The sequence below is a fragment of the Passer montanus genome, unplaced genomic scaffold, assembly GCF_014805655.1.
Source record: "Passer montanus isolate IOZ18808 unplaced genomic scaffold, ASM1480565v1 scaffold103, whole genome shotgun sequence".
Taxonomy (NCBI): Eukaryota; Metazoa; Chordata; class Aves; order Passeriformes; family Passeridae; genus Passer; species Passer montanus.
Genome location: NW_024356838.1, coordinates 569,441 through 595,636, shown reverse-complemented (window position 1 = coordinate 595,636; position 26,196 = coordinate 569,441). Strand labels below are relative to the sequence as shown.

At 36.7% G+C, this 26,196-nt stretch overlaps 1 protein-coding gene across 2 annotated transcripts in view; it reads left to right on the top strand.

Annotated features, from left to right (window-relative positions):
- DPYD (dihydropyrimidine dehydrogenase) overlaps window positions 1-26,196 on the top strand; it is a 348,037-nt gene that overhangs the window by 20,059 nt on the left and 301,782 nt on the right. For both annotated transcript variants that reach the window (XM_039718169.1, XM_039718162.1), the window contains exon 2: window positions 13,650-13,760. Coding sequence is in view for 1 of the 2 variants with exons in the window: in XM_039718162.1 (XP_039574096.1) it covers window positions 13,650-13,760 (111 nt within the window). In the remaining variant the exon portion in view is untranslated. The remainder of the gene's footprint in view (window positions 1-13,649; window positions 13,761-26,196) is intronic.

The window sequence follows — 26,196 nt, the reverse complement described above, 5'->3', positions numbered from 1 at the left end:
TCTAGCTGTTGCACTGTTAGCATTTGTACTAGCATCTTGCTCATTGCAAAATGCTTGGTTTTTCACTGATTGTGAAGTGCATTCTATGAAAACCAACTCTATTCTGCTCTCAACAATAAGCTGACTACCCTTCCATCCAGGCATGTCTAGCATCCATGCAAAACTCCAGAATTCATTTGTGAAAGTAGGTAGAAGTGTTAGAATAAGTTATTAAAAATGTAGACCCATAATGGGAGCAAAGAAGATTGGAAGTATAAAGGGAGGTTTTACACCTGGAAGTTATTATAGTTATTTAGATTGAGCGAGAATAATAACCAATTGTTTTCTAAGATGTATGACACATTTATGAAAAACCTTGAAGGATAAATGGATCTTTTTAGTATGCTACTTCCACAAAGGACTCTATGAATAAAATAATAGTGAGAGAACTCTCAGTGGATGCTGAATACTGCTAATTGATGAAATTATTACTTATTACACTGCAACTGAACTCTGCTTAGAAACACTATTTTCAGTATGATTTTTTGAAAATGACAGCTGAAATGTAAGAGGCTTTGTATTGAAAATGAATAGTGATAATTTCTTGATATCTTTGAAATGAAAGATATTTCAATGACAGTTAAAACTGAAAAAAGTGTTTTTTCTTAAGTGCACAGATCATGGACTATGAAAATAAAATGAACTTTTCTGAAATCAATAAAGTAGACTTAATGTGGATTTATGAGACATTTTAAAAATAACTTAAAGTATTCTATTTATAATAAAGCAGTCAATTATTTGTGTCAGCAGTTTTCATATTATGTCACATTTTAAGGTTAAAAATTGGATTTGTGAGATAGAGTGTAGCCATCATATTAAGGAAAACTCTTAATTCTAAATTAAATCAGTATTGAAGAATACTGCTGATTTACTGCTTAGGGCAAAAATGGGAATGAGTACCAGATTCTCCTTGGTTTTCAATTGATGAAATTAGAGCTTGCTGTCCTTCTTGGCGTGTCTAGTTAGGTCTGTATACTAACTCTTACGGATTGTTATCAGTAATTGCTGTGAGCATCTGCGCTCAAAGGATCACGTGTAGTGTAACATTTTGGAATATAATACGGGTGAATACAAGATCTAATTTTAGCCTTAACAAATCTGTTCATCAGTGCTAAGATGAACTTATCTGTTAATTTCAACAGACTGCAGCATCAGAGGGACAAAGTAGGTTTGTGCAAATTCGTGCACACGCCTGTGTGTGGATGTGTGTGTATGCTACAGGAACACAATATGGGAGATTAAAAGTGGTTCCCAGATTTACTCTGTTTCTGTTTTAAAGTTGTGTTTGTTATTGCCCTTTTTTCAGTTCCAATTGAAAATGCAAAATTTGAAAGATTTTAGTAAGCACGAACATAGCTTTTCAAAACAGATGGAAGTGAGAAAGTGACAAAAGAGTGGGGAGGAAAAAAAAGCAAAGAAGATAACCACAACAGAAGCTGTTCTAGAATGCTGGTGATAAAATGTAGAAATAAAATGAATACAGAACAAAATGAAAATATTATCTCTTCTCAAAGTATCTATACATCTATAAAGTGTCAGTAGTCAGCAGTAAGCAATACTAAACTGAAGGGCCCGTACTCTTTTGTTAGGATAGGGTATGATAAGAAAGGGATTCTAGAAGACTGTAGAATAAGAACTGCTTCTTCAGTAAAGCAGAATAGCTTGCATGCTGCTAAATCATGGCACTAGGTGAGGAGATAAGATGAATTGATTTAGGAACCCCAAGAAGTATTTAGCACAAAAGCAAAGTTAGATCGTTTTTAACTCCCAGTATAATGTTCTTTATGCACTTAATCAATGAGCCCTCAGTGAAAAATACGTAGGAAGTCTTGAGAGTTGGTCTAAAACTCTTTTAGTGCTGGAGCAGGATTCTTGTCGTGTTCTCTGATTTGCTTGTGTAATCTTAGCTGAACAGCAAATCAGTTCAACTTCTCATCCAGGTTTTCCTTCCATCCTGTGCAGGACAAATCAGGAATGTGGGGATGGAGGCCTTCTTGTTCCAGGGGTGACTCCAGTAATGACTGGACTATTTTACAAAAGTGTCTGTTCTCATAATTATTTGTGACACTTTCCCAATTTTTTCCATCTTTCAAATGGAAGGCGGGAACTCATGTAAGTACAGTACAGATAACTGTTTAAACATAGGTAGAGTTTCAGGCTGAGAGCCATCATCCTAGAGGCTGGTGTGTAAATCCAGGAGGGTAAGAGAGAACAACTTCTGGTTGTGTACCTCCTGTCTCTTTGCTGTTTTGTCAGATTCATCTAAGGAGTCCTGCTTGGCATATTGGCAGCTGTGAATCCCCTAGTCGGGTGCTTTATGAAGAAGCCTAATTGGGCGTGCAGCTTCCACTCCTGGAGTTAGTCACCTGCCCTTGCTACAAAGCTTCCATGTCTGTGAATGTAGGCCCTGACTTAGGAAAAGGGAGCCAACAATAGCTAAAAGAAGAGCTGACCTGAAGTTGAGTAGAAAGAGCTCAACGTGACTTGGCAACATGGCTTGACTATATCCTGAGCTGCATCAAAAGAAGTGTGGCCAGCAGGTCAAAGGAGGTGATTGTTCCACTCTACTCTGCCCTTGTAAGACCTCCACCTAGAGTACTGCACCCAGCTCTGAGGTCCCCAATATAAAGAAGATGTGGACTTTTTAGAGTGAGTCCAGAAGAGAGCCAGAAAAATGGTCAGAGGGCTGGAATACCTTTCCTCTGAAGATGGGCTGAGAGAATTGGGGTTTTCAGAAGAGAAGGCTCAGGAGAGACCTTAGAGCAGCCTTCTGGTACCTAGAGAGGGCCTACAAGAAAGCTGGATAGGGTATTTTTTTTTTACAAGGACATGTGGTATGCCAAGGTGGATTGGCTTTAAACTGAAAGAGTGGGTTTGGATGAGATGTTAGGAAGAAATTCTATACTGTGAGGGTGTTAGGATCCAGGTTAAACCAGAAAAGCAAAGAAAGATAAGTCTCTGTGTACAAACCAGAAAGAACTTAGAATGTTCAAAATATACCCAAAAATGAGATGAAAATCAAATGAGGTTTGATGTTGGTGCTAAAAAATTGGTATGCGTTATTTAATAGTAGAAGAGGCAAAGAGAAAAGAAAGAAAGAAAGAAAAGAAGTGTGCATGGGGGTTGGGGAGACAGGGACAGAGTGACAGGGGTTAGGTGGAAGCATATCACCCATCCAAGAGTCCCAATGATGTCTCGTTGCTCCCCTCCATCTGGTGGTCTTGCTGGTGAGAGTCCCCCGCCTCATGCCATATGCTGAGGAGTGTGGAATTCCATGGATTAGTACACGCTGTGGGCCAGGTGGGAATGCCCACATGCCTCCCTTGCAGGGGGCTGTTTTGACACTGTCCCTTGCAACAGGGAGGGTCTGTTGTATCATGCTGCAGTGATCTGGTGCAGGGTTTGGGAACCCCTTTGTGGGGGCTTTGATGGGCCATGTCACCCCCTTTGCTGTGGATGAGCTTTTCCCGGGATGAAGGGCTCCTCAGCTGGGCTCCTCTGCCCAGCAAAGGATGGGTCACTGCCTCTGACCAAAGGCTTTCCAACACACACCCAAAGTCTCTCCCCCACCTTTTGGTGCCAGGGTCTCTGCCAGCTGATAGCCCTGGGGCTGTCGTCTCCACCCTGAAGGCATGAAGGTACTTTGTGAAGGTACCCGTGCCTGACTTGTTACTTTTTCTTATCTTCATCCATGAACGGTCCAGGGCCTCTCAGGGTATGGTGGCCATCTCTTTAGCTTTTGTAACGCAGGTCTGCTGTAATAGGCAAAAGTCTTTCATGAAAATGTTTAAATCATAAACTATAATGTTTCAGACTCTGTGGTGAGGCACTGAGCAGGTTGCCCAGAGAAGTTGTGGGTGCCTCATCTCTGGCAGTGTTTGAGGCCAGGTTGAATGTGTTTGAACAACCTGGTGTAGTAGAAGGTGCCCCTGCCCATCGCAGGGGGTTTGGAACTGGATGAGCTTCAAGGTCCCTTCCAACCCTAAGCATTCTATGATTCCATGAGGTAAAGATTAAATCCACATTTCTGAAGCTGTCAGGCACAGAAGTGCAGGAAGATGGTACTTCCAGAAGAGTAACCTGCGTACCTTTATTTAGTTTCTAAAAAAATGTTATTTCTGTTACAGTTTTCCTGTTGCTCTGTGCCATGTGCTGCTGCTCATAACAAACTGCAAAGCAATCCTGCTCTGAGACAAATGGTTTTTAATACTTCCATCCTAATTGAATGATAGCATTGTGGTCCTGTATCTTCTGTTCTAGGAGAGAGAACTTGGACCTGCCAGCAAGATGGGAATTTTATTTTTTCAAAAGTCCAGTACTTAGATTTTGATGCAGCTTGAAACCCACAGCCTTAGAATCATTACAGTATGTTTATAGGATAAATATTTTGATGTAATTTTAGAAAACCTTACAAATGATAAAAATAGCTCTTCCCTGTTCAGAGGTCTCACAGCAGAGATGTAATTTTGCTTAATAAATAAATGAATTAGAAAATAATGCTCCTATATACAACACTTTTCTAACAAGTATTTAAAAGTAAGTTTTCTATATAAGCATAAGACAAAGTATAATAGATCAGAATCCAAATGTTTGCTGGCATGTTTCTAGATGGGGCAGCCTTATCTCATTATTTTATTAGAGTATCACCACTGCTTCTGTCCCACACATTCATCAGTATTTAATGTCAATAAGATTTGAAAATCAAAATTGTAAGAGTGAAGAACTCCAAGGAATTTTCTATATTTCCTATTACTGATATATGTTCCACTCTCTTCTGTAGCATGTGAGTCCCTGTACATTTACAGAGTGTTGTGTGTCTTTGCTTAAAGGTGTCAGCATCACTGTGTGCTTCTGCAAAAGAAGACAATGACATTTTAAAACAAAAAGGAGAAACTGGCAACAGTTTCCTCTTGCCTTGCTTACTTGGGCTGTCAAATTTTGTTGCTTGAAAATTAGTTGTGGTTGTGCGTTGGGTTTTTTTTGGATTATCAGACATTTAGTAATATTTTATAATATGACTTCACATATACTTAGTGCTTATAGGATACAATTAATAAATCCTTCACATTTTCATTTTATTTCTACATGCTAATTCTTTTTTCCCTTTTTGATTAGGATGCTTTGGTGTATGCACAAACTTAATAGAAACTCTGTTGTCCCATTGTCCATTTTGCATTTTACCATTGTATTAAACACTTGCTCTTGAAATTTTTGTAAGAAGTTTGCACGGTAGTTGCAAAAAGGTAGGTTTACTTGTTACTTCTTCATGTTGCAACAGATTTAGAAAGTCAGTACTGATAGATAGTTGGCATGTTCTTGGAACAAATACAAATGTTCACATTTGTTTCGAGTACTGAATGTACTAGATCTTTTGGATGTATATTGTTAGTCTCATCCTTGCATTTCAAGTTCAATTGTTGGACTTTGAAAATCACCTTTTAACAAAGTTTTCAGAACATTGCTTTCCTCAGCTAAAATTAGTTCCGCTGATTTTGCCAATGATTAAACTTAAGCACTATTAACTTTACTGATTTCTCTCCTCTGATCAAAAGTTAGTAGAGCATTTGCTTGTCATTAACAGACGTGTCTCTAATGCAAGTTTGGGTTTTGCTTAAGCAAACGCTCACAATGGAGGGTCCATTTCAGAGATTCAATTATGGGGATACAATGGCCTTTTTTTGGTTCTGACAAAGTTTATTTTCAAAGGCAACTGAGCTTGCTTTGTCTTGTGATCTGTTTGTCTTGTAGAAAAGTAGAAGTGAGATGTAAAGAAGTGAGATATATAACCATTTGTATTCTCCTTTTTTGTGGTGATCCTTTCAATAAATGGCTCTCTGTGTGAGTGAGCGCTTATCAAATAACCATTTGTATTCCTCATGTAAGAGAGCAATTTGATGTGCAAGGATTTGAGACATAGATCAGTTTTTCACTGAAGAAACGAAAAAGTTCTGATATACCTTGATGCAAACCTAATATTTTTCTGAAGCTTTAAGTTTTGATTTGTAAAGGATAAAGATGTTTTTTGTTAGGAAGATGAAAAAAGGTGACTTTGAGTGTAGTGGGTATGGCAGACTGGAGACCATGTACATGCTTACTTCTAAAGTAACAGCAGTCGTGAAGCTAAGAATCAATGGTATGACATGAGTTGCTCTGTTTTTTTTTTAACACTTTGTCAATTAGTTGGATGATTAAAGACTGTCCGGTTAGGGAGAAAAATTGCTAAAATATTAACTGAGTGTATAGAAGGATAGCTGTACAAAATTTTAAAACCTTGTATTTTTAAAGGCTGTAAATTAAGTTACGTTTTATTCAGCCAAATGAATACATAGAGTGAATTCAACACCGAGTAAATTGTCCAGAGGTGTGCTCAGCTATGTCTTCTCTGAATTTTTTTATCTAAAGGCTAATATTTTTGAATGTGGTGTATTGTTTATAGTGCAAAAACATGATCTTGTCAGAGTAAGGTGTCCCTGGAGGAGCGTCCGAACTGATCCTGTGTTGTGGTGAAGTTTAAGCCTGCTTTAGGCTGTGTGGTTTTGAGATATATATGCTTGTGTTAAATGCATGAATAATTCACTGATACTGGTACTACTTGGATACTTCAGTAAAGCCTGGAGGGTGAGTATTTGCTTTGGCTTTCCCTGTGAGGGTCAATGCGTTTCTGCAGGGATTAATTGTGTTGAGGAGGCAGCATGCAGAGCTTCCAGGAGCATGATTTACCACCCAGAGCCCTTCCCATCGAGGAGAGTGGTTGAAATCGATGGGAAACAAGTAACACTTTTTGGGTTTCATTTAATAAATTTATTAGAATTTATAGTAATACCTAGCATAAATGCATTTCTGAGTTAGAGAAATCAAGCGCTAAATCTGACAGTTAAAGTAACAGCATGATTGTAAACTGTGCTTAGGGTTGTGTAGTTTTGCTGCTTTGTTAATGTGTAATGCATTAACTTTGTGATGTAACAGAAAGTGCATGAAATATAACACACTTTTGTGTCATGAATAGATATATTCATGACTAAGACTTTCCTGACTTTTGTCAGAGTGATTCAGAAAACTGCTCATTTTGTTAAGATGTAGTATTTATATATTGCAGAAAAATCTGAGGGCCAAGAAATTCTGTAGTGGTGAAATTGAAAATCCCAATATCTAAGTACCTAGTAATGGATCTAGGACTACACCTCTAGGCTACTGGTATGCTATGAGGATGTCACAGGGTAAATTGTCATTCTCTAAGTTTTAGAGAATATGCAAGGGGTGCAAGAAACCAGAAGATTGTTTGTTCTGCTATCAGCAGTTTGTCTTACGGGGAAATGTAAAGATGAAGATACAGCACTGAAATGCCGTGTTAAAGGCATATGACAGTGCACAGGTAGCATATGCTTATCACTAGATCATCCATTGGCCTTAGTTCTTGATCCATTTTGAAGCTATGAGCTTGTGTGGCTCAAAGAAGAAATTTGTCTTGTGATTAAAAGTTGAATCTTTTTCCAGCCAGGCTTGAGCTCCCTGTGCCCCTATGCAGAGCGGGACACAGGGTCATGCCTCGGTCTCTTGAGCAGATTGGTTTCTCCATCCCTGTCTCACAGGACGCTGCAAAGCTGCTGCTCTTTTGGCACTGGTTCATGGGCTGGTCTTCTCTTCAAAGTAGTGGAGCCCCATCTTCCAGCTCACTGGACCTTGAGGATGGGTTTGTAGCTGACACAGTAGTATAAAAGGCCAGTTCTCAGGCATGGACAGCGGGCCACCTGCAGAATTTATCGTTACTGAAAGAGATCAGATCAAGGGTTACACTTTGACACACCATAGTATATTGTAAGAAAATACGTTCACGGTCAAGCTTGTGGCTTTGCTCATGAGTGCAGCCATTTGCCTCAGTAACAGAAAATATACATGGTAATTTACAAAAATAATTTCTTGGGGGTTTCCCTTGGATTTTCCTAAGGCTGGCCACATTCTTCCCCTGACATTTGTGCTCATTTCACATTTCATCCAGCTTTCTCTGGCTTTTGTTGTTTTGCAATTAAGCTAGGCCTGAACTACGGTGAGAGCATGTTTTTTCACCTTTTTGAAATTTTTGCATGAATTAATGACTTCCTAAGATACATTATCAGCCAGCTTACAAAAATTGTTTGTAAAAGTTCTTATCAGTTCTGATCTTCAGTAAGGAAATCATAAGTATCAATTTGTGGGATATTCTGTCATAAATAAGCATATGGGAGAGATTCACAGCATTGTCCTGTATTCTTTCAGTAATGGAAAATGACATAGAGCAAGCTTTGGGAAGACATGACGCTATAGATGCTTACTTTTTGAAGTCTTATATTTATCTTCAGTGCAACAAACTCTTCTATGACTAGAACTCGCTCTTTCTGATTTAGCATTGAAACTTCTCTGTATACTGGGGACTTTACATGGTATGTCAAGTCCTGCAGCTGTCAGAGCTTCATGCAGCTTTCCAAGAAGTAGAGTAGATGTGAGAAGTAAAATGTGAATTAGGCAATTCAAATTAGATATTAATAGGAGTTCATGCCTTGGTCATCTTCTTCTACACTGATACGATTCCTTATTGTGGTTCATCTAATCTCATGAAAACCAATATGTTTGTGTTCTTTAGCCTTTGATTGAAGAGCAATTATGCAATTAGTTTCATATTCAGATATACTAGAAAATATTAGTGGAAAAGCCCCAGGTATTTGTTTCTGTCAGTGAAGTAACACTTGCATAGCTTTGAAATTAATTGTTTAGTATGCTCATTACTCTTAGAAAAAATAAATATGTTCTCATTATGTTCACTTGGTGAGCATATGTATCTTGCAATACATTTAATGTTACTTGCTGTGAGGGAGATTACAACTCTTTTTAAGGAAATTGGGTAGATTAATGGAATGGGGTGGGTTAAATTGCTCTCCACATGCATTCCCTAGCATGCCTGGCCTATTCCTGAATTTTAATTGATGTATATAAAAGTGTTCAGCTGAGGGGGCTCTGTGAAGCAACAGGATTAAATCTGGATATAGCCTGTGTATTGCAGGGGCTGGGCTAGGGAAATGAGCTGTGTGCTAAAACAAGGAGACTGACACATGGGACCTTGTTTTTATACCCAACAGCCTGCATGGGAACTGTTGCATTTTCCACATCTTCACTGTGACAGTGCATGTATTGATCTGTGGTGAACTTCAGGAGGTGTTTTGGGACTGTTCACAGGAAACTTTCCCAACAAGCTGCAGGAAGTCCACAGAATCCTTGAAACAAGCAAATATTTACTTAGTCTTTTTAAAGAATTCTACGGAGTTTTAATATCACAACCTGTGACAGAGCCTGAAGATAGATTTTCTGATCCTTATTCTGGCTTTGAATGAGCAGTAACACATATGAAGATTACTGAGCACTAAATACTCCTGGTGCAACTCATTGGTTTCAGTAGGCGGCTCTCCAGAAGAAGAGTGATCTTCAACTATTGAATTTTTCCAAATTTATATATTGTTTTGAATCAGAGATCGAGTCCACATAAGCAGGATACCTTGCTAAGGTTGTTACTTTTGGGGAGAAAAATATGGAGCCAAAGATTTTACACTATAGTGCTTTAAAGAAAAGCTTTCAAATTTTGAATTAATGTCACACAATTTACAAAGACACTGCTAGACCCAGAGGACTTTTTGATGACTGTCTTAGTTACTGCAATCCCATGTCCCACCTGTGTTCTAAATTGTACTTTTTTTCTCAACAACATCCCTTCTCTGTGTGCCCCCCAGTCCCCACTGGCTTAGGAGCATTCCCAATGGGCAAAGTACTTCCATAACTTTATATTTTATTTTGCAGAATATGCACTTAGTTAAGAATCACATTTAATTGAAACAGCTTCTTCTGATTTCAGGAAGAGAGTGGCTTTATGAGATGAGAATAAAAAGTGCTTTTAATGAAAATAAAAGCAAAATTAAATGTCTTTAGAAATTTATGTTGCATCACTGCAGAGCATGTGCCAAACCTGTCTTGATTTACCTGAAAGTGCAATATCAGAGACAGGACTCCCAACTGGAGAGTGTATCCTATTCTGGATGACTGCTTTGAAATCACTTACTTGGAGTAATATTAATTCAAATTCCTGATAAATTACTCACTGTGATATAACACGCTGTTTTAAAACTTTTACAGCCTTTTCATTAATAGATGATAGTGAAAATTAGAGCTAGTACTTTTTGTGTAGGCTTCTTAATCATGCCATTTAAAGCAGAAGCTAAGCAGTAAACATCTAATGAATGGCTTATGGTAAGTTTAATCTCAGAAGCTATGTTGCTGTTGACAAAGATCAACATAATCATCTATCAATAAATTCTCAAAATTTAAAAACTGTAGCTATGACTTATGCATGCTAGTCATTCTCAATGTACATTACATATGAGTAGTTTATTGCATTTTAGGATACTTACAACCTAAATTGATATCTATTAGACATAACAAATATGTTCCTTTCTAGAAGGGGAGGTATTCTGGAATTGAACCATTCTTCTATATTTTGTAGCTTTTAATAATTGTTGTCTTTTAAAAGACCTGAAAGAGATAATTGTCATGAGTAATTATTAAAGGAATTCCTTAAGGTAATATTTGAGCAAGTCATCTACAAAATATATTTGAGTTGCATTCCACATAGATGGGCTCTTTGGCTTTTTTCCCAAAGTGAAGTCTTCAAATTAATCTATGGAAATAGTAAAGGAAAGTATAATTCTTTGGTGGTGCCCCTAATCATCAGTGCTGTGCAGAGTTGCAGCTTTAACTCAACTGTGTGTTGTGGTTCTGTGCCAAGAGTCACAAACGCAACGTGGGCTCAATTCATTTCTGTGTCCTTACCCACAGCCCCATCTCTTTCTTCATCAACGGAGTACCACAATGGATTTCTACTGAAGTACAGTATCCTTATATTCTGATTTGCAGCCATTAATGCTAATGGATTTATATCTACTATTAGTGAAATAAATGGAGCCAGTTATGTAAAACTGTAAAGATAAAATTCATAGGTTCTGCATTACTTTACAAATAGCATCTTAATGTTAAATCCAGAGTTCATAGTACTTTGAAAAGGGCTGCATTATGCACCTGCATCCTCTATTGGGGAGCTTGAGTCTTGGTCTTTCAACATCTGGAGAGATCAAAGAACAGCTCACCTATCAGGAATGAGAATTTATGTGGCAGAATAAGCATGGGATTCAGACAAGCAAGATTGCAGGTGCCCAAATGATTCTCCTCATCAATGAACTCTTCCCCTGCTTGGATGACCAGTGTGTTTGAGAGACTGGAGGTCTCAGGTTTCCTTTCTTGCATAGCCAAGTGGTTTATTTTTGTTTAGTTGTGTGTATTCATTGTTATTTGCAATACGTGTTCTAGAACTTTCTTCTCAGTAATTTTGCACTTACTGGCTGACCCATCTGAATTTATTTGTTAAATTTACTAAATGTCTGACTAGCCATAAGCTGTGAAAAGCCATCCAGGGAACTGAAATGAATAGGAAGAAAACACCCTCACTAATTTCACTTCTGACAGTTCAACTGACCCAAGAGCATTTACATTATTTTCCCATTTAAGCAGTTAACTTCTGAGTTGTTCTTAAACACCAGGGACCTCTAGCTAGAGCAGCCACTTTGGTCAGCAATCCAAGATTTAGGCAGGTAGTATATTATTTATGTAGTAGAAATAGAAGCAATTTTTATATTGTATATGTGATTTAGTATTTTCTGTGCCAGTTTTATTTCAGATTTAATTCTGGGACATGCTGTGCTACGTAGTCCTTTTGGATTTCTGCAACTGTTGCACTTGGAGCCATGCTCCTGCTGCAGAATTCCAACAGGAGCAAACATATGGGGATTCTTCCGTCCTTGGCTTGCCCCACCATTTGTTCCATGTTTTAAACCAACTGGTGCTGTACCCAGTGGAGTACATCTGTTACAGTTTATTGCTAGAAATTTGCAATTCATTTCAGTTTGCTACAATAATATTCATGGCCAAGCATTAAGCAATTACAAAAGAGAGCAGACAAAATTTTGCTGAAGTTTTTATGTGATGCAGAACCTACTGCCCAGCTTAGGTAATTTGGGCACTCAGCAGTCAGATAATGCTCTGACAGTTGAGGTTGATCATCCTGAGAAAATCAAGTATCCACTGAGATATCCCTTGTGTGGATGTCTCTGCTCTGTTTTAATTAAGGGCAAAATAAATTGGCATAAATAACCACTGAATGCATTTGGTTGCCATATCTTGCCTGAGGTACTCATCTGGGGCACACCCTGAACTGGAGCAGAGTGTTTGCTGCTGGAATTAGAGGGGCACATCCAATAACCTGTAACTCTTTCGGAAATTCAGCAGCATGTAGACTGCTAAATAGTCTATACATTTTTTGAATGCTGTACCTCACTTTTTGTCTCTATGCTTCAGGCAAGCTGGGAGTTACTGTGTTGGGCTATGTTGTTTGCAGAGGTGAGGTTTCTGGTTTGAGGGACAATTGGATTACCAATCGTTACCTTCAGAGTAAGGCATTAAGTAGTTGAAGAGAAAGTGACTCCTTCACATTTAAAATAAAAATCCCCACAATCAGCACAATAAAATTTTAATACAAGAGATGACTGTTCCATCATTATCACCCTCTGAAACAGATTTTTAATATTAGGAAAAATCACAGTATAATATTCATAACCTCATCACACTCATCGTGTTTCTGTAAGTCAGTCTTGCACATCTTTGACATATAGTAGCAGAATAAACACACAGAACTCACTACAGTGGGGACATGTAGTGCTAAAGCCAGGCTTTTTTATAGGTAAACTTGCAAACCAATTCCAGAAGTTACAAGCAACAATGTGCCTGTTTTTGTTCTCCATCACAGACCTGAGTCTGGATCTGTGTCTTGGATGCCTTTCACACTCATCCCTTGAAATAAATGAGGTGGCTTTTGCTATAGAAATCTGTTACTTGCCAGATTTGTAAAAGAGTTTTGGTTCCAAAAATTGGATTTAATTTTTTGAGTTATACTAGGGTAATGCAAGACATTGCAAACTTCATTCTGCCTATGTTGTCAGACCACCAGTATGACTTAAAAGTATAGCTACATTCCTGAGATATATTTGTGTCCTTGAAAATAAAAGTATTTTAAGATAAATGAGTTAACTCGTCAGCTCGCTAGGCTTAGAAGGAGATTTTTTTGATGGGGAAATTGGAGTTTATACTGAAATGATGAAACATTCAGAAATAACCCAGATCTTTTAAAATATTTTTGCTTGTTTTGCTTTACAAATGTTACTTGGAATGATACAATGAACCAGAATTATGTGTTTCTATATGCTGTACATAAAAAATATCTTGGAATGGAAACCATTATTAAAGCTACTAAATATAATTCTGTTTTCTAGTAATCCTAGAAATGTCTTTAAATATTCATCATCTAAGTGGTGTGGACAATACAATCTAAACAAATTAGTGTGGAGTTGGGCTATAATGTGGAATAATTGCATTTGGTTTTACAGAGCACTGTAATTAAGTGTGTAAAGTGTGAACTAAGAGGCTTTGAACCTTTATGGAAATTTGAATCTATATTTTAATGTCTTTTGTTCTTTTTTTCACAGAACATTCTGGCTTTAAATCCCCGAAAACAAACACATGCAACTCTTCACTCAACTGCAGCAAAGAAACTAGACAAGAAGCATTGGAAAAGGAATTCTGACAAAAACTGTTCAGTAAGTGCACGTTTATCATTGCATCTGGAACATGTTTATCATCGCATCTGGAACAATCATTGAGGCTGAAATCACAGCTGTGGGAGAAATAAATTAGTGTTATTCAGTAGCTGCATTTGGCTTCTAGTTTGTTCCTGTAGATACAGAGTTACTTTGTGATGAGCTCTTTGCTTTTCAGAACATATTGCAGTCCACACTTTTTTCATTTTTGGTGATTTTAGTAAGTGTTTGATACAACTTTTGTGCCTTTTGTTATGAATTCTGATCCCTCTCAAGTATCACATCCTGCGTGATGCTGAGCCCCTTGATTTCCCTGGGTAGCCTCTTCTGCCCCTTCTTTCTGTTTTCCAAGAGTCACACTGGGATGGGCAGCACTTCACTATCCTTTCTGAGACTTCTAAAGCTAATTTTATTTTGCTACAGAAGTAGGGGAGCCTGTCATATGTGCCTATTTTATATGTAAATAAATACATAAAGCTTAGATTAAAACATGACTCTGGAATTTAAATTTTGTGCATTGTATTTTTCAGGAAATAGTTGATTTTGGAAGAAATACTTTTCTTGCTGTAAACTGTCCATACTCTTCTGTATTTCTGTTATTATGTCATCGTTTTCTCTCTAAGTATTTGAATTCTTGTAAACTGTCCATACTCTTCTGTATTTCTGTTATTCTATGTCATCGTTTTCTCTCTCAGTATTTGAATTCCTAGTCTCAGTGTGATATTTGACTAATCCTATCAGACTTTATATGTCTCTTTGATCCCTCATATGATTAGAAGTTTGGTACTGTTTTTACTGTCTTCCTACAGGTTGTCTTACATAATCCTCTAAACTCAGAAACCTTTTAGGTAGAGTACTAGTTTCCTTATGGGTATAATGATAGTGGTGTCTTTTCATAGTGTTGTCAAAGCGCCTCCCTCTAAAAAGGAAAATTCAGGCAGGAAGTTGATTTTGTTTGTAATTAAAAATATGTCATCCAAAACACAAACCCAATCAAAAATACGAAAAAGTTCCTCAGTTTCTTAAGATGATGAAATCCAGTATGAACAACAAATATTAGCTAGGAGGAGCAACCCAGGATATCCTTAGCATTTCAGTAATGATCTTAGTACAGTTCCCTCTTTGATAGTATTGATTATAAGAATCTCTTTTTTGCTATAGCTGGTATTCCTATTTTCTTGTATTTATTGGCTTAGATAATGTCATGTGAACTAGTAACTTATGTACACAAAAACCTTCTGTTTGTGAGCTTGGATGATTATTTTGGGATGTCTGATGCCGGTATCGCCCACAACTGTCTGTTCCTGCTGCAGAGAATGTTGGGCTGCTTAGCGAGCGGCTCCTGGGCAGCTGCAGTTTACACTGTCATGTCTTCAGGGGACCTGAAATCAATACTGGGCTGTGAACGCCTCTGCTTTCAGAAGCTGTTTGTTAGGAAGCTCAGGTATCCATGCAGCAGGGCAGCTCGGTATCTGTATAGTAACCTAATTAGCTGTTCCAATGTAAATTATTCTGGTTAGTTAAACTGTAACATTCACAGAAATATTTTACTGATGGGTGTGTTAACACACATTTCCTAAAGCATCTAGGCTTTTAAGTCACTCTTTGTTATCCCTGAGCTCTTCTCCCTGTCAGCCTTGCTGGTTTTTCATATTTAGTTTACTCATAAAGTGTTTGATATTTGCTGTTGATTTTGAAAATGCATAGTTTTCTAGAATTGTTTTATAGAAATTCTCTTCCCGTGTTCCTGCTGTTAGCTGTATGTGGGTACCCCATGGTGTCTCAAATATTTCTGGATTCCCAAGGTCTGAGCTTCTTGGGCTGTGCAGACACCATGGATTTGGGTTCACTGCCAGCTTGTGTACCTTGTCTGGATTTTCAGTTAACTTCTGTTTGTGAGCTTGGATGATTATTTTGGGATGTCTGATGCCGGTATCGCCCACAACTGTCTGTTCCTGCTGCAGAGAATGTTGGGCTGCTTAGCGAGCGGCTCCTGGGCAGCTGCAGTTTACACTGTCATGTCTTCAGGGGACCTGAAATCAATACTGGGCTGTGAACGCCTCTGCTTTCAGAAGCTGTTTGTTAAGAAGCTCAGGTATCCATGCAGCAGGGCAGCTCGGTATCTGTATAGTAACCTAATTAGCTGTTCCAATGTAAATTATTCTGGTTAGTTAAACTGTAACATTCACGGAAATATTTTACTGATGGGTGTGTTAACACACATTTCCTAAAGCATCTAGGCTTTTAAGTCACTCTTTGTTATCCCTGAGCTCTTCTCCCTGTCAGCCTTGCTGGTTTTTCATATTTAGTTTACTCATAAAGTGTTTGATATTTGCTGTTGATTTTGAAAATGCATAGTTTTCTAGAAATTGTTTTATAGAAATTCTCTTCCCATGTTCCTGCTGTTAGCTGTATGTGTGTACCCTATGGTGTCTCAAATATTTCTGGATTCCCAAGGTCTGAGCTTCTTGGGCTGTGCAGACACCATGGATTTGGGTTCACTGCCAGCTTGTGTACCTTGTCTAGATTTTCAGTTGAGAAAAATTCTGAACATTGCAGGATGATGTTTTGGCATGGGCTTGCAGTCTAATAAACAACTTGGTTTTATAGTTCTGCAGTACTGCTTGGAGATCTGTGCAGTTATTAGCACCCTGTCCTGACAGGAATCTGCTGATGGGGTACAGTTTACAGGATTAAAAGTTAGAAAGAAACAAATTGGGCAGATATAACTACTTTCATCACAGATAGTTTTAATACTGCATTATTGTATATTATTTGGTAGAAACATCAAATTACTTGGTTTGCAAGCTATTATGAGAAATGTAAAGTGCTAGAAGGAACTGTAAAGGGATAGTCCTTATTTCTAGATTGGCAATGGTCCTAGCTTTTAAAACTGACAAACTTTTCTTTGCTGAGAGATATGTAGCTTATTCTTATGTGTAAGATTTACCACATAGCTTATTATTAGCTTACTGTAGCAGAAAAAGCCCTGAAAAAAGAAAAAAAAAATTGTCTGGTCTCCCATTACATAAAGACATCACTAAAAAATAAGAGACCTTTTACATTCTCCTTTTACATTCAACAACATATCATTGTTGAGTGATTTTAATAAAAAAATAAAATAAAGTGGTTGAATCCTTTCATTGCTTCCCTAAATTAGGAAAGCTAATGTAGGAAAGGATTCCTTGAACACAGTTTTCTGTTTTGGTCTAAAGAGCCACTGGTGATAATGTTTAAGCCTGCTGATGAATAGATGAAGCTCCATTTGAAGTCTATATGAACTTTATTTGTTTCGATTTCCTTAAAATCTGAATTTGGCTTTTAGCTTTGGATTATTTTAAAGCTGTTCTGATGCTGTCTTTGCAGAACTACTGTTGAAAGGAAGGTGGGAGTATGAAAATACAAAACTAATTAAATTAACAGTCCTCAAAACTCTGAACAAAAGCTGCATCTGCTGAGGCATGCACACAGTGACTTTGTAATGTCTAATAGACTTCCAGATGGCAGACTTACATATTTCTTCAGAATAATTACACAAGTGAAATTTTAACTCCTATCCTGCTCTGAGACACTTTGGGTTGCCCATTTAATGAGTTCTGAAGTGGAAACAGAATGTCAATATCTTTCCTCAGCACTGGAAAAGTATCCTCCTAAAGGAAGGCTCAATTATGCTTTCAATGAGTGCTATTGTTTATTTACTATGTTAGCAACCAAGTATTGCTGTAAAAATTATATTATTTATAGCTTTAGGTGCAAGATTAGCCAGCTTTCCTTCAGAAATTTTAACTCAGAGATATGTATCAGAGTAGGAAAACTCTTTATTGCCGTGTCACCTTCAGTAATAGTGTTAGACCTAAGCATTAACACTTATTTCTTATGAGTCCTGCTGAAAACTGGTATAAACACATGCCTCTGGTTATCTGGGGGAACAAAGTTTTCTGTTGTCCAGAAAAAATTAGAAGTAGAAGAGTTTTGAAATCGCTGTTCTAATAGTAAGCATTAAAGAAGGGTGCAAAATTTAGATCACATTAGATCATCAATTTACAGATAGAACAAAAGCAAAGGGATCAACTGTGAAATGGCGAGGGTTTGCTTTGATTTCAGGTCTTTCCTAAGGAGTTCAGGGTTGTTTAGACTTTGGATTAATATTTTTATTTGTGGTTTCTAACTCTTTATATTTCCATTTCTCTGTGTATTTTGTGCTTACCTACATTTAGGTTACCAACTGGAGGGGCACACATTGTGTGCATTTGCATTGCACCAAACATGCTGATTTCCTTGCTTTATGAATAGGGTTTCTCAGCATTACAGGACAAATTTTGTTCTACCTTGTACATGTGCAGGTTTGTAATTTAAATGAAATTCACCTCCACAAGTTCTATAAATTGACTTGTCACTGGAGAATTCAGTGGGATATTCTAGCCCAGCCTTCTTTTTGATAATGAAATCTTGTAGATACCTACTAAGGACAGGTGAGAAGTTGATACAGATCCACCTATGTATACAGACTTACTTCAGTTTCTGTAAAAAATAATTGTAACATTTGCTCCAGATGGAAATGCTGGAAGTATTTCAACAGGACAAGAAGGTGAAAAGGAAATGGGATTTAAATTGGTTTGTAGCTAATTGCCATAGCCTGTAACAGTATTGATTTCCTGGCAGTATTAGCATTGTTCTTTGTCCTTACATGTGCTAAGCCTGATCAGCATGTGCAAAAAGAGCCTCTGATCAAAATAATTTTGATGCTCACCTCTTTTTGATTTTGGGTTTTTTCTTTTTTTTTTTAAATTTTGGCAACGGCTCACTTTGGGAAAGAGACTTTAACTGTATTCTTTCCAGCCATTAGAGAAAACCAAATTCTTTTTCTGTGCAACATTAAGTTGCAACTACCAGACCATTTTGTGCTAATGATGGAGCCTGAGATCTGCAATTCATTGCAAGATATAACAGCTCATGTTGCTCTTTAAGTTCAGAGGACAAGGCTACTCCCTTAAATAAGAGTGGTAATAAGAGCTTGCTAGAATTTCTAACTGCTTTTCATTTTGATAGTATTTCTGTGGCTGTCACTGCTATATATAAATATCTGTATAAAGAAATGCTTTAAAAAAAGGTATGTAAATTACCTCTTGATGTACCAATGTCCAGGCTTGCATAGAAAAATCTGTAAACAAGATGATCTTTCTCAGCTGTAATCAGTCTGTTACTCTAAGTTTTGCCTTCCAGTGAGGTGGAAAAAGTTCACATGTTTTTTTGTGCCTAATAATGTATCATGCTTACAGAATAATCAAGTTAGCATTTCACAAATAACTGATGGATTGAAGCAGAAATAGTGCAAATTGCAAACAAGTAGGTATAAAACCCAGTACACCGAAATCAGGAACCTTAGTGAATAAATGCTTTCCCAGTGAATAATTTGTCCATTTCTAGACATGTATTGATGGAAGATTCTATATTTATAAATAAAAAAATAATACCAAATATTGTAAAATAGAGAACACTCATTAAAGGAAATCAACTCAATTATATTTATAATCTAAATGTATAGTTTACCTTTGCAAATATTTATTTTTGTCTTCATTGCATATGAATATGCAAGTTTAGCTCTTTTGTGAATGGGTATACAATGGCAGATGTCTCTCTAATCGCTGCTCTATTCAAACATTAATTGGTAGAACATATGTAGAATTCTACTAGTCTGAATAGGTATAGGATAGCAGCAGTCTCTTTAATCACATCACTATTCAACCACTAATTGGTGTGATGATTAAGGGACATTAGAGGGAGCACTTTGACATCTGATTCTTTGAACTGATGTCTGCTCGAGCTGCGCTGTATTCATCATGGCCAGACTGATTTCTTAAATAAAACGCTCTGATTCCCAAATGTGGAAAATATTGCGTTAGGATCTATTGAGGTGATTAGGGAATTTGAGAATGATTCTTTTATTTAACTAGTGATTGACTGTATATGCACAAACTATTCATATGAATAATACATGTGTTGCTGAGTATCAGAAAGAGCTGAGAAGTAACATCAAGAGATTTTCTCTTTTCTCATAGTGTCAATAATTAAATATTAATACGCATTTTAAAATGTACCAGTTTAATCATTTAGCAGTCAAATTCCTACTCATGCATTTTTTAGATTAACTAATTACTCTGCATTTTCTCTTATCGATAGCATATGCTGGCATTTATAACCCTTTCACTGGAATAAAGTGGTTTACATGTTTATATATGATATCACGTATACTGGCTCTAAGAAATGCATATTATGAATTTCCTTGCATTTTATGTTTTATATGAGTTTCAATATCTTAAGGTGTTTTCATTAGAATATCTCAATAGCTCCTAACTTGCCTGGATGCAACAAAATAATGGTTTTATGCACATTTTCTGTGTATTAAATTGCAAATACTGGGTGGTGGCAAGTTGTGCCAGACACTTTCTTAGTACTGTGCAGAAGGTTCCTTCTTACCCTGTGGCTCTTCTGGAGTGCTGTGCAAAACCACCTCCAACCTTTTAACTGCTGCTGTTCAGAGTTCTTCAGGTTTGGTGTTCTTCTTATTTGATGTTGGCTGATTTCCTCTTCTATAGAGAAGCATTCACCTTTTTGTGAGCAGCATTTAGTTCCAGGTATATTTCTGATCTTAACTATTTCAAAACTGAAGTGTTTCAATTGAAGAGTTGCAAATTGTTTAGCTTTGCACGTAATTATATGACAAAATGAAAAATGGTTATCTGCTTAAAGTGCTGAATTCTAGGTAAGTCCAATTCATTCCCCTTCATTAAAGCTGAGCAAGTCAGAGTGGGGATAGGATCAGAAACCATCTTCACTGTCAAGTTTCAACTTCTGCTTAGTATTATATTCTTTCAGATGTAGAATTCAATATACTTTCCTGTGGTTACAGGATGGAGATAAAGGTGCCTTCTTATGCTGCTTTTTTTTGGAAAACAAAATATCAAGACTAGCTTATCTTTCTTCAGACTTTCTACTCCCACTTTTTTTTTATTTATTTTGTAAGCTATTGCTATTGCCTATGCTGAAACCAAGATTGCTCTTTCCTTTACTAGATTTACCTTTTCTATAGTGAAGGCCATCAGACATGTGCTGTTCCTTCTGCAAGAGTGTTGAAATATCTTGTATTTATGGCCCAAATTCTGACCCATTAGTTTGGTTTGATTTTGAAATACTCTTCTTGCCTTTTGAAATATTTAATATCTTTTTGTTACCTGTTTCCCTTATTCCACCAAACATTATGACAGTAGAAACCACTAGTACATTAATTTTTTCCAGTTAACCAAGTCACTGAGTTCTTGGGTGAATCATGAATCATCTTGATTCAGGTTGTTTTTTGGTGATAGAAAACAACCTAGTTGGTTTTCACTTAATTGCACACTCCCTGGATGTTTTTTTAGTCTAGTCTACATTTTTAGTTAGCTTATGAAAATGTGCTGTGGAATAACTGGGGAGAAGAAGTTTATTCCAGATTTGCCACATCTACTCTGCCAGCTATTCTTGGCCAGTTTTACATGGCCATGATGGCGCTTTTTATATCACAATGTAGGTTTTAATATATGGTACTCCATTTTCTTTGCCTGGGGGTATGATTTCTGTGTTTGGTGGTTTTTTTGTTTGGTTTTTTTTTTTCTTTTTTTTCTTTGTTTCCCCTCCCCCCAATCCCCCTCTGTAAAGGGAAGAATTATGTCTGTCTCTTCTGACCTGAACCACAGGCCTTCTAGTGGGTGCAACTGATAGTCCTTCCTGCATTGCTTCACTTAGTTCCTCAGTGACTCAGTGATACATGAGCTGAATCAGTCTGATTAAAAAGAATAAATTATTGTTTTTTTTCCATGCTGAAGCCTGCAATCCCATGTTCTTGCTAAAAATATATTTTTTTAGCTGTAGTTATGGCTATACCATGCTATCTTCATGAAGAGAGCAGGGAGTGCTGTTGATTCTGCATCGCTTATTTGCTCTGTTGTACATAATCTGTACTTCTCTTCATTTTTTTTCTTGCTTCTCATGTATATAGAACAGTTTTCTTACTATCATTTTACAATTTTCTCCTCTGCTTTTTAACTTAAATTTGCATAACTTTTTTTTTATTCCCACAGTGTTTAGGCAGTTCATTTATACTTAGAAATTTATCAGCTCTAGATATGTGTCAGTTTCCCTGCTTTTATGATTTTGATTCGCAGGCCATTGGGGGAAGGATGGTGTGATCTAAAGGTGTGCTAAAAACACTATTTTGGGTGAGTTTTGTTTTTGTTTGTTTCCTGTTTTTGTTTTGTTTGTGGTTTTGTGAGGTTTGATTTTTTTTCTTTTTATTTGCTTTGCTTAGGAATAGTTCCCTTTTGTGAATTTCTGTAGGGTTTGCCCTTTCTCTTGCTTTCCTTTACTGATCAGTATAACTCTCAGGAGACATACCAGAAATTATATTTTCTGAAGTTCACCATCCTCATTCTTTTACCCTCACCAATTTCTGCACTTGGAATTGATTGTAATCTATTACAGAGGTAATTATTCATTGTAAGACACTTTGACTTTTTAAATGCATCCTGTAAACCTCAGATCCTAATAATGGTAGCGTGCAAGTATTCTTTGATGTGATAACTGACAAACTTTGTTAGTAGCAGTCGTTTAATCAGAAACACTAATGCAGAATTTTAAAAACAGTATCAACTTGTACCAATCTTATCAGTTCTGGTATGAATCTGAATGGACTTTATCCCTTTAGCAAATGGATGAAGTCATAGAATAAATACAGAATATAATTTTCATAATTTTTTTAAAATCAGTTCAATGTAAATTCTATAGAATAAGACATTAATTTTGAGAAGATTATTAGTATTTAAAATATACAAAATTTATTTGGAATTTGAATCCCAATTTATGAAGAGTAGTTTCACACTGAACTGTAAAACAACTTCAAAAAGTTAAGACTATGAGGATTACCTGTAGGGAGTTGAAACAAATGGGATTGATTGGCAAAGCACAAAATACAGAGGAAAAAATGAGAACTTTCAAAAGTCAAGTTGAGTCACTCTGGGTGAAAGAAATTAAAACAAATAGTAAAAGGTTATTCAGCTGTATAAAACAAATAGTAGAAGATTCTTAAGCTATTTAAACTAAAAGAAATAAAAGAACAAGCAAAGACAGTGTGAAGATAGGATTAAGCATCTTAGGTATTGTCTGAAGTCTTTGTAAATTGTTGTCCTACTTTCAGTAAAATGGGAATAAAGGAAGTGGTGGCTAAATGGGCAGAAAAGTGCAGAAGTGGAAATTATACCAGACAGGCCAGAAGGAAAACATGGAGTGTTTTATGTTTGAAGTCAAAGGAACGGAACATCGATAAAAGTATTGCAGAAAAATTGACATGTGAAATTACAAGCTTTGTAGTAGAGCAAGTTCTTGATTAAAGAACAGGCAATGCAGTTTGTGTGAGTTAAAAGATAGAGAACTGATGGGCAACTCTCACTCTGTTGGTCTCATATTGGCAGCGTGCAAAACGTTAAAAACAAAATTTTAAGCAGAGATTTATTAAATGCATTAAGGGAAATGGAAGATAGAATAAGGCATATTGGGCTTTATTCTTAAGAATAAATCTTGACACACTAACAAGGGTTTTGGGTTTGATTTTTGCCAGTTAAAAATGAAGTGTTATCTGCTTAGATTAGAATAGTAGCATGGTTAAGGAACTGGCTAGAGGGGAAATGAAAGAGAGAAGTGCTTAAAGATCTGCTGGGCTTTTAGCAGAGCTTTTTGAAGGATCAGTCTTTGGATTCATAACATTTAATGTTTTCATTAATAAGCTTGACATAAATATTAGGAGCATGTTACAAGAAAGTCGACAGGCACTGTCAATACAGAAGGAACTAGAACATCATAAAGAACCGTGTGACACTGAAGTTTAGAATAAAAAAAGATAAGAATAAATTTAATAGTGCAATTAGGCGGCTGTACAGCCAAGGGCTGAGTATGAGAATGACTAGGAGCCTAATGTCTGGAATTAAGCAAGAAGAGGATTTAGAAATACCAGCTGATCAGAGGGTGATGGTTCCATGAACTCGGTAAGAAAATCTGAATGTGAAATGAATGTGAAAGCAAGAGGTTAACTGTGATTGTCCAAGTTGTCACTTCTAGTCTCCTGTATGCTTTAATGTTTTGGACTGTGGGGGTTATGTAGAATAAATTGCTTTCAGATCACATCAGATACACAGTGAGTGTCATTGAAATGTTCATGGGGAAAAATGGGTCTGCCTTCAAGTAAGGATGTGGTTAATGGCCAGTAAACAAGGCTGCACACTGAGCCCAAATATTGTAAGGCTAATGATTAGGTGTGCCCTCTCTGTTGTGTTTTCTAAGTCATGAAACACTTCTAGGTAAAATAGCATCTGACTGTGTAATTAAAACTGGGTTTACTGCATGTATGTGCAGGAGCCAAATAAAGTTTTGAAAGTTGTTTTAGATGTTTTAAATTTAAGTGCCTGACTGTGCAATGCCTGTGTTTGTTTCATGGTCTGTATGATCTATGGGTTCTTCTGTGTTCTCTAGCCAACTCTATGTGCCTTAGTTCAGCCTTCTATTTTTATGAACATTTTTTGGGGAATGAGGTTAATTGTGTACCTGAATGTTAGTTTCTGTCCTTTGCTTATTTGTGTGACTCATTTGCAGCCTGTCTTTACTTAGTAACAAGTTGTAGCTGATAGATGTAGACTAATGCTGTTAAATATCTTTTTAAGGTATGTGCTCTCTGATATGCTTTCTTTTCACTTGCTACTGGTGCAAGTGCTATACAGTCATTAAATTGCTTTGAGGTCAATTTAGCTATATATAAAATTTCCAAGCAAGAATGCTGATTTTTTATATCCTTTAGAAATATAGTGTTAACATTTTCATCATTTTGTGGGGCTTCGTTGTAGGTTTGTCCTTAGCTAAATTATGTAGTTGTCTTTTGTTTTAGCATTTCCAGTTTGACTCCTCTTCCAAGACTCCAAATATACTTAAAGTTTTAGTTCCTTTCATGAGTATAATTTCATCCACTTTCTTTCTCAGAGGTCATTGGTGAAAGAAGTCTTTCACTGCTGTGGAACAAAAAAAAAGGACTGTTGATAAAACTAGCTTTAGTATCTTTGTAACTCAGTGTAGCTTTTGGTGAATCATCAATACTTTGAGAAGTGTGGACTTAATAAGCATTTGTTTGTAACTTTTGAAGATGGAGCCCGTAAACTTGCATTTTAAAGAGAAGTGTTAGGGGGAGAATTCACTTTGCTCTCACTTCTGTCACATCTGAAGTAATTAGAAGTGATAAATATTGAAAATCTTTTAATATTGAATCTATAACATTTGGGGACAAACTTCACTTTCCTTATAATTCCACTTCATTTTTGACCATGCTTGGACCATTTTTCCTACCCTATACAGTTAGCAGGCTATCTTTTTTTTTAGTGTAAAGCTTTCAGAAGAGGCCAGTGAATCTCAGCCACTAATGCATCCACAGTGTATAAGAGTTGGTTGAATTTAGCACATTTTAATTGCATTAGAAGTCTTGTTTACAATCTTTGAGAAACAGAACGTAACAGTAGTAGTATTGGTGAACAGCAATAACATAAAAGTTGCATGTGTTTTACAGAGTCCATTAGAGACCTGAGGGCTGTGTGTATCAGAGTAGGTGGCCATTTCTTGTGCTGTTGCTGATGCTTTCTCTTGAGTTTTTCTTTTTCATTTGTTTTCCTCTGCATTTATTTGTCAGTGAATGGCCAAACAATGTGAGAAGGATCTTGCATATATTTGTAGCAATAAGTCTGAAAAGCTCTGTTGCCACCAGGGCTCTAGAAAAGCTGTGGAGAGGTACAGGGCGTTGCTAGGCAACACCGCATGGCCACAGATAGTATTTTTCTTTTAATTTATTTATTCTTCAGTTTGACTGTGTCCTGCTTGGAGCCATTTGGGTAATAGTTAAGCAAGCACATAGAAATCAGAGAGCTGCAGGAGTGGAATAAAGGAATGCAATATAAAAATGTAAGAAAGGAAAAGCCATGACAAATAATTAAACCACCAAGAGACATGAAATAATTAGTAAGGACTGGAGAGAAAAAGTAAACAAGCATGAGGAAATAAGAGCAGGAGAAGGAAAAAAAACCCCAAGTTATGAAAAAAAAAGAGAATAGAAAAGATAGGACACTATTGAAGAAAAATTAAAAATTGAAAGCTCAAACAGTTTATACACAAGGGGAACAGGGAGCCTGCTGCATAGCAATAAGAATTAAAAATCAGAGATAAAAATGACTTCAAGAAAAAAAGGGAGAAATTTCGTAATGATGTTAAAAGAATGATGATTTTTGTTTCTTTTTGATTTGCATCATTCTGTTCATTCCTATTACTCTGTTTGCACATATGCAATAGAAGCAGTGACACTCAGGAGCTGGGGACT